General features: G+C 34.7%; 1 protein-coding gene across 1 annotated transcript; it reads left to right on the plus strand.

Moving 5' to 3' along the window:
* Positions 1 to 2,836: 2,836 nt before the first annotated feature.
* LOC120141808 (peroxidase 73-like) lies at positions 2,837 to 3,564 on the plus strand. The gene is made up of 2 exons (XM_039156592.1): positions 2,837 to 2,848; positions 3,045 to 3,564. The coding sequence occupies exons 1-2, from the start codon at positions 2,837 to 2,839 to the stop codon at positions 3,486 to 3,488; spliced, it is 456 nt and encodes a 151-aa protein (XP_039012523.1). The 3' UTR covers positions 3,489 to 3,564.
* The last annotated feature ends 9,148 nt before the right edge of the window (positions 3,565 to 12,712 follow it).

The following is a 12,712-nucleotide window of genomic DNA, read 5'->3' on the forward strand; positions in this document are numbered from 1 at the left end:
CTTTTGAGTCCATGTATTGTATTGTATTGTTTTGTTTGCTTTCAATCATAAGTTAATTTAGAAATATTTTTTAGGATGGACACACATATATTAACAAAAAAAAATTATATATAAATAGGTACAAATAAAATCTCATAGTGTGCAGAATTAGTAAATCACATGAAATCATTTTTACACATTTTCAACATAAATCATAGCTCAAATCATCAATTCACACTTTTCGACCAAATACACACAACATGCACACATTTGACTCACAACATCGTATTTATGACTCACATGAAACATTTCGAAGTTAGATGTGCACTGTCTTAATGCAAAACACCAAATAAAATCTTTAGCTCTCTTCCTTGAATCAAACCAACATAAAATAAAATCATAAAGCAATCAAGAGATAAATGAAAATATAACAATGAATTTACAACTCTAAAATTGAATTAAACTTATTGATAGAGCCTTAAAAGCCTAAACATTCTCTAAACACCAAACCTCCTCCTATCACCACTTGAAACAAAGAGAGCTCATTTTGAAGCTCAAAAATAAATATGAAAATCTTGCCTTTTTTTTTAAAAAAAAAAAACTTGTTAGAATCACTCTTTCAAAATTTGCTCTTCTCTAAATCAAATGCCCCTAGAAAATTGAGATATATTAGGGTATAAAAGAAGAGAGATGAATAAATGAACGTATATAAGGGCGAGGTCACTAATAGTGACTTCCCTCCCTCCCTAAATCCCATGTCAAAATGACTAAAGAACTTTCAATGGGTTAATTATCCTATTGATCCCTTCATAATTAATCTCAATTAAAATATTCTCATTTTTAATATAATTGGTGGTGTTGTAAATCTTTTTTTTTTACTTTGCTTCGTTTGCCTAATAAATATATATACATTGATGTTTTAAAAAATTTAATAACTTTAAACTGATTTTTTTTATCAATATGAATGAAAGAGATATATAGCTCTTTTAAATTCTTTTATGCTACTTTTATCAATTTAAATGAAAGAGATCCTAATGAAAATTAGAATGATGTAAATTAAATATACTTACAAAAGTATTAATCATTTTAAGTTTTATTAGTTCATTTTAGTTTATAAAAGATAGTATAATCATAAAATAATTTTTATTCTTATTTTTTTCCTTATAAATTCTTTACTTTTCATTATTTTATCCATCCTATCCACAAAACTTGAAGGAGAAAGAATCTAAAGAGATGTTGCATTTAAGTTCAGAACTTTCAGATGACTGTTGTTTTTATTATTAATAATATATTATTTTGTTTGCCCCTTCTGTCATATACTCTGCTCGTTATAACGGCAGTATAGCAATGAACAACCCAGCTGATGCCTTGATTAATTAGTCTAATCATATGACTAATTCATGAAAGGAATCCTCAATATTTTTAAATTTTAGTTTTAACCTAACCATGATCTCACTGTCTATTCAACTAACAATTCCATAGTAATCTTAACAAATCTACAATGAGTTGTTTTATTGGGAATCCTTTTATCTTTCATATTTTTATTATCACCTTCTAAGAATCGTTGTCTACATCGATTCACCAAGGAATATTTACTATTTCTAGGCGTTGAAGCACACACAGACAAGACTTTACGTGCTTGCCACGAGTTTTGCAGTTGTGCCCAATTTCCAGCCCTCGCTGTTCCGCAATCCCGCTTTGGACTATGTTTTGGGGATAGTTTAAAAACGAGGATTTTTAAAACTCATTGAATGTCATTGTTGATAAGAGGAAGTGATTTCTTCTTAGAAATCTTATGTTCGAATAATAATGTCGGGAGGGTCTATGCCTTGTTAATGATTAATAAAAATTCTTAACATATATTATTTTATAATCAAACTCGTACTATTTTTTTAAAATAATGATTACTGCAACAAAAGACAGCAATTTCATAGTGTTTTGAAAACGAGACAAAGGCGGCCATCGACGAACCATTTAAAAAAAAAATCAGCGTCCATTTCAGAAACTTGTCTCTGTCCCTCTGTATTAAAAACACACATTGTCACATTCCACGCTCTCTTTGTTGTTCAATAAGATTCTCATCCAACTGCCTTTCCCAGACCACTTGGAAACTTCATCTTATTACCTCTTTTTTTTTTACATTTAACATTTGCCTGACCCTTTCTCTTTAAATAGTTCTCTTCACAATCAATCTCTCTGCAATCACTCAAATTACATATCAAATGGCTCGGTTCATTAACGGGTTCGACACTGTGATCAAAGCTAAACAAGTGGTCGATGCGGTTCCTAGTTGCAGAATCAAGGTTTCATGTGCTGATATATTGGCGATGGCAACTCGGGATGTGATTGCTCTGGTTTGTATCCCCCATGTTGTTATTATATTTCTAGCAATGTAAACAAGAAATGAGTTATGATATTGGTAAAATGTGATCGTAATTGCAGTCAGGTGGACCGTCTTATGCTGTTGAATTGGGGAGATTGGATGGGTTAAGCTCCTTTTGCAGCAAATGGACTCTCGCGAACAGACGTGATTGCTCTTTCAGGTACTATTCATGTTACTCAGACTTTGAGATAGTGTCAGATACCAATATGTTTTTAACTCGGAATATCTAATTTTTATAAATAATTTCATATAAAACATCTTTAAAGGGGTATATTCTTGAAGTCATGTGACCATGTCTAGATATAGATCAAACAGAGATCGAATTTAATTTACATCTTATATAGTTATATTAGCTGCATTAGTATAACAACGATTGCATGAAAACAATAAAAATAATTTAAAACTTTTCAATGCTGATCATTAAAGAATATTCTGACTAATCATCCAAGGATTAGACTTTAAGTAACGGATATAATGTATATATATGTATATAGTATGATTGTAGAGAATGATGCATAATTTTATATTAAGGGATGAAGTCATAAAATTTGAGAAATAAAAATATATTTTTAATATAAAATATAAAAAAATATTTAAAATATTTAACGGAGAGACTGTCCCCTCCTCCGATCCATCTTTGTACCATTGTAACATGAATGTACGACCACAAGCATGAACTTAGGGTTTTACTAAAGGGTCCTTGTGTTATATATTTGCAGCCGCACACAGCGTCGGATTCTCTCATTGCAGCAAGTTTTCAAACAGGATATACAGCTTTAGCCGTCAATCTCCGGTGGACCCGACACTCAACCGGGCGTATGCGACCAAACTTCAACAGATGTGTCCCAGGTATGTTGATCCCAGGATAGCCATCAATATGGACCCGAACGCTCCCAGGAAATTCGACAATGTTTACTTCAAGAACTTGCAGCAAGGCAAGGGTTTGTTCACCTCCGACCAGGTTTTATTCACGGACAAGAGGTCTAGGCCTCTGGTAAACGCATGGGCCGCCAATTCACAGGCTTTTAACAATGCCTTCGTCACTGCCATTACTAAGCTCGGACGCGTAGATGTTCAGACGGGGAAGAACGGGAACATTCGTAGGAGGTGTGATGCTTTTAACTGAGAATGTTTCTCAGATGTTATTTAGGATTAAACCGTTGGTAGACAAATTTTCAGGGTTTGGAACATCTATTGTTTAGTTTCTGTTGAGATTACTTGGTCCTGTAGTAAGTTGAATAAAGGGTTCCTTTACATTGTCATAAAAGTCGAAGAATATGTAAGTGAACAGGCCAACAGCAAATTGACGTTGTCTAAGCTTAGCTTGGATTGAATGACAAATGAATTAATGTTCAGTTCAAACGTCACTGTAAACTTTTTTCTTATAATTCTTAAGGGGTTGACTTCTGAACGTTTCCAGCGGATGAAGCTTAGGAAAAAAACAAACAAATGGCAAGCAATTTGTACTGTAGAATCAATCAAATCATTGAATTAAAAAATAAATTAATTTGGCTTTTAAACTAATTCTAACCAAAGTTTTAACAGCTTTTTTCTGAAATATTATTATGAAGACACTGATTTTATCCCATGAAATTTGGAGTTTTTAAAAGAAAAAAATCTAAGAAAATTATTAAATTAAAAAAATTCTGAAAATGTCACATGATTACATCATGGCATGACATGTAAAATCAATTAATAAAACTGTTAAATTTAACAATTATTGGCCAAAAGGATGAAGGTTGAAATTTCAAAATATAAGGATTTAATTGGATGAATTGATTTTTTTCCCGAAGTTTGAGTGCTTCTGCACCCTTAAGCCTCAAAAGAAAAAGACTTGGACAAAGTTTCAATGCTGCAGCTTATCAAATGTGCATTAATCCAACTCGTTGATACATATCAAGACATAAATACAAGATATAATCTTCCTAAAACGAAATTTGCCTCACATCATTTCAATGAACATTAGTCATTCTCACTGAATCACTGATGGATAAACAATGCCTCTTAGATGCATGCAGTCATAGTTACTTTACATGGTACCTGATCTGAGATATGAAAAGCAAACAACGACAGAAATCTAAGAGCAGACCTAGACATGTAGAAGTGCATGAACAAATCGTTGCCTATAGAAATAAGCTCACCGTTAGACCATTTGTTCGAGATATAAAGTTAGAATCATTTGTTCCTTACTTTCAATAAATGCAAGATGATAGCAGAAATGGTTTAGGGGCAAACCTTCTCAAGTCGTGTTGGCCAGTCTAATACAAGAATGAGGGGATTTAACTCCATTGCGACTCGAAAGTCTAATATCAATGTAGAAATGTAGCAACCTTGGGTTTGGGCAAATTTCGCATCCCATTGAAAGTGACAATGGACCAATTATGACCTTGTTTGATTAGTTTCTAGCCAGTTCCAAACACGTTTTTATAAATCTCTTGATGAAGGCCATCAAGACTATTGTTCAACACATGAGCACAATCTACTGAGATGCTTAATCCCTCCAACTCCAACTTTTGTTCCCTTAGCATTAGAAGAGATGCCAAGTGGGGATCTAACAGGACTCCTATTGTGAATACTCTGCAGCTCTCTTCTCCATCCTCCACAGAAAGAGGTGGTATGCCTACTCAACGAAAGCAATTCAGTAGCACTTTTCTGTCATCAACATCACTATTGTCGAATTAAAACGATGAAATATCTTCATTGAATTGTGACTTTTGTAATTATTCATAACAAACAGTAATTCTTCACAAAATTTACATTCATTGAAGAGATTATATTTTGAATCTACCATCTTTTTGGTAACTTCTTTAAAAAAATGAGTCAACACAAGATATTTAGGGTACCAATTTTTTAACGTCATGAGGTGTTTTAATCTTCCTCGCATGCATCTGACTTCTAAACTCTTTTTACCTGGTTTTACATGTAGACCTTTCATATCACCTTTTTTTTCCCAAGAAAATATTCAACAATTTTTTTTAAAAGGGTCAAATGAGTTAATCTCTTGAGTTTTAAATTTCAAGAATGGAGTGTGTGACCTTTTGTTTCCTGGAAATGCCAATTAACTAACTAATCCTTGAAGTGAACTTTTCAGGGTTTTATAAACATGAGTTAATAAGCACAGCTATTATGGCACATGAAAGGCCATGATATGGATAAATTATATCATATGCATAATAATGATCATGATGGGATGGTAATGGTGATGGTGATTGGAACTAAACGACGCCGTGGCAGGTCCTCTGAATTCGTTCTTATCCTTTGCCATAGTCCCCTCTCTCACCATGCAATTGCCGACTTGTAAACCTTTGCTTTATCGATTATATATCTTTGAACAATTTGATTTTTTAAACTATGATAGTCGGGGAATGCTGGTTAATGATAAAACAAAAGATCTGGTTTTTTTGTCTATGATTTCTCATACAATTTCAGTTATTTAGGGCAGATAATTCTTAGGCTGTCTTGTTAATTTTTCCATTAAGTTTAATATAAAGTTTTAAGGTTTTTAGGTCATGTCCCCATCGTCCCCAAACAGAATATCCTCAATTTCTTGGGATGGAAATAAATGTTTTTATGTTTCTTTTTTCTTCCAATTATGTAACAACTTGGCTCATTTGAAGCAAGTTGGTTTATTTTTGCTCTACTTTTCTTCTGAGAAATTAGTGGAGACAAATAATATTACAACATGATGGATAGTTACATATATATAACATATAAAAGTCAAGACACATGCATTAAAATAGTGCAATTTGAATATATACTTATAAGAATAAAAAAAAGTATTTGATATATTATTAGTTATGTTTATAAATTTCACTAAAATGTTTAAGCAACATTTCAGAAGATGTATACTTTAACGTATTCAAACACTTATTATCTTTTAATTTAAAGATTTGAGAATTTAAATAATTTAAGTTTTGTATAAAAATTTTATTGAAATACTTAATATATTTTATATTTTTTTTTAAAAATAAACTTTATTTTCATTAACCAAAAATAATGTCAAGTAAAGTATTCATAATCAAAATACAACGATATGTACGTAATAGATGTTGTGGAATTCGGGTTAATTTCCACCAATAATAACAAATTCACCTTGAAAACTATTATCTAGGTGACTAGTGTGAAAACGATTGTACTAAAAATCACCCCAAGACAGATTCCCAGGAAATAGGAGGGGTTACAATGGTCCCTCTTAAAACCCACTTTCCTTAGACAGAACTACCAAGACAAGTAATTTTAATAGGACAATAATTAACAACAATTATACCCGACAATAGCTATTAAATAGACATAAAGAGAACACTAAAATTTAACGAGGTTAGGCTAAAATTATGCCTACCTCCTCTATCACTACTAAAATAATATTTCACTAATAGAGGAAATATTACAAAGAGAGAAAGAGTACAAATAGCCTTTAATAGTGAAGAATGCTTATATTTGTGGGATGCTAAACTAAGGAGGATGAGGGTTCTATTTATAACAAAAGAATTTCCCCTCCTCTTTATACAAAACCAATGTGGGATATTTGCCAAAAACCAAAAATCTCCACCTTGGCAAATTCCACACACATCTTTCAAAAAATCCAATCTTCAGTAGTGTCTGCAAATTCATCTTTCAATTTGTAACAATATTAACAAAGTCTAAACAATGTTTAAACTTGACCGCAGTTACAACTTTTGTCAACATATCAGCAGGATTCTCAGTGGTCCGAATCTTCTGGATTATGACTCCACCTTCTTCTAGAATCTCTCGTACAAAGTGATATCGAACATCGATGTGCTTCGTCCTTGCATGGTAAACTTGGTTCTTTGCTAAATGAATAGCACTCTGACTGTCACAGTGCACTTTGATGTGCTTTTGTTCCATTCCCAATTCATCAAGCAACCCTTGAAGCCAAATTACCTCCTTCACAGCCTCTGTAACTGCCATATACTCTGCCTCTGTAGTAGACAAAGCCACTATTGACTGTAAGGTGGACTTCCAACTGACTGGTGCTTTTGCAAATGTAAACACATAACCAATAGTTGATCGACGCTTGTCCAAATCACCTGCATAGTTTGAATCACAATACCCAACTACACACTGACCATCTTGTTTGTCATGTTAAAAGACCAAACCAACATCTACGGTGTTCAGAATATACCGCATAATCCATTTCACAGCTTGCCAATGCTCCTTTCCAGGATCATGCATATACCTACTCACAACCCCAACTGCTTGTGAAATATCAGGTCTCGTACACACTATTGCATACATCAAGCTACCAACAACACTTGCATACGAAACCTTTGACATGTATTCCCGTTCTGCATCATCCTTAGGTGACATGGATGCACCGAGCTTGAAATGAGGAGCAAGAGGTGTACTAACTGGTTTTGACTTCTCATTCATGCCAAAACGTTTTAGTACCTTCCTCATATATTCTTTCTGAGACAAACAAAGTCTCCCCAATTTCTTATCCCTTGATATCTCCATGCCTAGAATCTTATTCGCTTCACCAAGATCCTTCATCTCAAACTCCCTGTTCAATTGAGTCTTTAGTTTCGCAATTTCTGTCTGACTCCTGGAAGCTATCAACATATCATCAACATAAAGAAGAAAATATATATAGGATCCGTCTTGTAGCTTGCGTAAATACACACAATGATCATATTTGCTTCTTGTGTACTTATGCCCTATCATAAACTTGTCAAATCGCTTGTACCACTGCCTTGGAGATTGCTTTAATCCGTACAACGATTTTTCTAATTTGCACACCATCTCTTCTTTTTCAGCAACTTTGAATCCATCTGGTTGAGTCATGTAGATTTCCTCATCCAAGTCTCCATGTAAAAATGTAGTTTTTACATCCATCTGAACTAGTTCCAAATCCAACTGTGCTACCAAAGCTAACAAAATTCTTATGGAGGAATGTTTTACAACTGGAGAAAATACTTCATTATAATCAACTCCCTCCGTTTGAGCGTAGTCTTTAGCCATCAATCTTGCTTTGTAGCAGATGTTATTCTTGTCAGGAAATCCATCTTTCTTTGCATATACCCACTTGCACCCAATTGCCTTATTTCCCTTCGGAAGACTAGCTAGTTTCCACGTCTGATTCTTTTGAAGGGATTACATTTCTTCATTCATGGCGATCCTCCACTTTTTATGTTCTGAACTTTGGACTGCTTCATTAAAAGTGGCAGGAACGTCATCAATTGCAATTGGAGATGCAAAAGAGACCATATCAGCATAACGAGCAGGTTGTCTAATGGTCCTCTTTCCCTTTCTGAGTGCAATTGATTTATGTTGTTGTGGAGGTTCTTGGGTCTGAACCTCTTCTTCATCTGACTCTTCTTCTACCATAGGAGAGTCATTATCAGTTTCTTTACTGACTGGGTCAATTCTGCTTCCCTCAAACTCCACCTGTTTGGGAGTTCCATCTGTCTGCTCCAATTTTTCTAAAGTCACCTTTCTCAACATGGTAGATTCATCAAAGGTAACATCCCTGTTAAAGATTATTTTCTTTGTTTCTGGACACCAAAGACGATATTCTTTCACACCATAGGTGATCCCCATAAAGATCGCCTTCTTTGCTCTTGGATCCAGCTTTGACTCCTTAACATGGTAGTATGCAGTGGAACCAAACACATGTAAGGAATCATAATATGTAGTAGGTACTCCAAACCATTTCTCTAATGGTGTTTTACCACCAATAGCAGTCGATGGTAAGCGGTTGACAAGGTGACAAGCATAGACCAAAGCCTCAACCCAAAATTCTTTGCCTAACCCAGCATTAGACAACATACACCAAACCTTCTCCACTAATGTTCGATTCATACGCTCTGTCACCCCATTCTGTTGTGGTGTACTTCTGACAGTGAAATGCCTGACAATACCTTCTTCTTCACAGACTTTCAAAAATGGATCATTTTTGTACTCTCCACCATTGTCTGTACGGAGACGTTTGATTTTTCTGCCTGTTTGAGTCTCCACCATATTTTTCCATTTAAGGAAAAATCCTAGCACCTCATCCTTTGTCTTCATTGTATACACCCAAACTCTTCAGGAAAAATCATGAACAAAGGTGATATAATAGTGTGTTCCTCCCAATGAAGTTGTCTTGGAAGGCCCCCATAAATCTGAATGAACATAATCCAAAATACCTTTAGTATCATGGATTGTTGTTCCAAATTTCACCCTCGTCTTCTTCCCTTTGATGTAATGCTCACAAAAAACTAATTTGCAAGCCCGAGCACCCTTCAATAATCCTTCATCTATCAGCAATTTCAAGGATTTTTTACCAACATGCCCCAAGCGCATATGTCATAACCTGGTTGCTTCTGACTCCTATTCATCAGTAGAAGCTGCCACTGCTGCTGTCCCAACAATTGTACTACCTAGAAAGTAATACACATTGTTTCTTTTCCAGATTCCCTTCATTATCACCAGTGCACCAGAGATAATCCTTATAATCTCATCTTTTGCCCTCACTTCTAAACCTTTTGACTCTAAGGTTCCCACAGAGATGAGATTTCTCATTAAATATGGTACATAATGGACACATGTTAAGGTTCTGATTGATCCATCCTGATTCCTCAAGCGAATTGAACCAATCCCAAGTGTGTCAAGAGGGGAATTATTTGTTGTGTAGACAATTCCACCTTTTAGTTCTTTAAAATCAAAGAACCATTCTCTATTGGGGGTCATATGGTGGCTACAAGCTGAATCTAACAGCCATGAACTGGAACAACTGGTTGATGGCGTAGCAGCGAATGCGAAATCTGAATATGCATCATCATACTTGACCACATTTGATTCTGAGACAGCCTTTCCCCTTTTAGGTTTGCCTTTTGTTATTTAGCCTGGGACATTCTTTCATTCAGTTCCCTTTTTCTCGACAAAAGGCACATTCATCTTTGCTCAATCTGGACTTTGACTTCGATCTCCCTCTCCTTCCTTTGTTCTGACTCTTTGAACAGCCTCTAACAACAAGAGCTTCTGCTTCGACACTTGTGTTTTCTTGTTTGTCTTTCTTTCTCAATTCATAACTATACAAGGCAGCAGTTACTTCACTGAGAGACACATCAATTTTCCCATGAAGTAGAGTAGTTTCAAGATACTCAAACTCATCAGGAAGTGATCCCATCAACATCAGAGCCAGATCTTCATCTTCAAAAGTCACGTCCATATTCATCAGATCAGTCACCAGCTGATTAAAGCTAGTAATGTGATCATTCATAGTGGTACCTGGTACATAGTTGAAGCGAAACAATCTCTTTTTCATGTAGAGCTTGTTCTGACCGTTTTTCTTCAAAAATTTCTCCTCCAGTGCTTTCCACAATTTACTTGCAGAAGTTTCCTTAGAAAATGCATACTTCTGCTCTCTAGAAAAACACGATCGAATAGTACCACATGCCAATCTATTGATCCTCTTCCATTCTTTCTCCTCAACATCATCTGGTTTCTCTCCTTCAATAGCAATGTCTAGACCCTGCTGAAATAGGGCATCTAGAACCTCACTTTGCCGCATGTCGAAATCACCGGTGCCATCAAAAATCTCCACTGCAAATCTAACATTTGTCACAACTGTTGACGACGATGTGGATGTTTTTGTTGCGTCTGCCATTTCTGCTACAAATTCTATTTAATAGCTGTCAATGTGGAATGTCAATTATCCCAAGGAAATTTTTTTTCTGATGTGGAAGATCAGCCTAAGCCGCAACCACAGAGCATACTAAAATAAACCAAGAGCACTGATACCAATTGTTGTGGAATTCGGGTTAATTTCCACCAATAATAACAAATTCACCTTGAAAACTATTATCTAGGTGACTAGTGTGAAAACGATTGTACTAAAAATCACCCCAAGGCAGATTCCCAAGAAAGAGGAGGGGTCACAATGGTCCCTCTTAAAACCCACTTTCCTTAGAAAGAACTACCAAGACAAGTAATTTTAATAGGACAATAATTAACAACAACTATACCCGACAATAGCTATTAAATAGACATAAAGAGAACACCAAAATTTAACGAGGTTATGCCAAAATTATGCCTACCTCCTCGAACACTACTAAAATAATATTTCACTAATAGAGAAAATATTACAAAGAGAGAAAGAGTACAAATAGCCTTTAATAGTGAAGAAGACTTATATTTGTGGGATGTTAAACTAAGGAGGAGGATGGCTCTATTCTGATTTGACGAAGAGAGCGGATGTTGACATGTGGAAAAGAATCTAGCAGACGTTGAACCTCAGCATTCGACAAGGTAGAATAAAAGCACCAAGAGAACAATACAAAGATCCTTCAGTTGATGGATCACGCTCGAGGCGTCACTCTTAATAACTACACAAGAAAATTCCATTTTAATACCAATGACTCAATAAATAAGAATGAATCAATGGGACCGTTGAACGCAATCACACGCCTCACTAAAAATTTTAAATCATTATATATCTTAGAGATGTCTTTTGAATTTTATATTAATAATTCTTTTTGAATTGTCTTCTCTCTAAATTTTAGAAGGTCTCTAACATCAGATCTTATGTTCGCCCTTATCAATAGAGATTATTCTTAATGCGGTGTAATTGATTTTTTTAATATTAGTCCAATGATAAAAACAAAATTTTAAAATTAAAAGAATATAATTTTTTTTTGAATAATCTGAGGATGTTCAAAATTTTACTAATTTATTGATAATGCATACATTTTACAAATATAATTATTTAAATTTAAACTTTTATAAAAAATAATATTTTACTTTTCCACCAAACCAATGTTACTCAATAAATTACTAATAATTAAAAAGATTTAAACATTGATGAAAGAGGTGTGATTTTTTATTTTTTGCTTTGAAAATGTGTGAAAAAAAGGAGGTGAGCTAATTTTGGCTAGATAGTCAAAATTTGATTCCCAACTAAAAGATTTAATGGTAACATCCCATCCCGTTCTTTGGATGGATTTACTGTAAATAATATTGTCCCACGAAAAGAAAATAAAAGAAATACCAGTATAAAGCTTGTAATAGTTAAAACGTAAGAAACAAAAACATGGAGGATTGTGATTTTGCCTCCGTGCTTGTCAGATTACAACTCAAGCGCATGTTCCGACGTGTCGCCATAGCTTGATTATAAGAAAGGTCATTTATACATATTATTTTATATCAGGAATACGTATGCGACTGTTAAAGAGAATCGGAGGACTGGGTCAAAAACGGGAGGTTAGACGGAGGGGACATGGTGCATAATGTTGGGGATTCGGCCGAGCCAGGGCCGCACCCTCGTGTCGGATTCGTGGCATACAAAACCTAACAAATTAACAATTTCAGAGAAATGACAGTTCCTCTCAGCTTGTCTCCCCTCCCCAACTT

Source organism: Hibiscus syriacus, unplaced genomic scaffold (genome assembly GCF_006381635.1).
Source record: "Hibiscus syriacus cultivar Baekdansim isolate YM2019G1 unplaced genomic scaffold, ASM638163v2 tig00110813_pilon, whole genome shotgun sequence".
NCBI lineage: Eukaryota > Viridiplantae > Streptophyta > Magnoliopsida > Malvales > Malvaceae > Hibiscus > Hibiscus syriacus.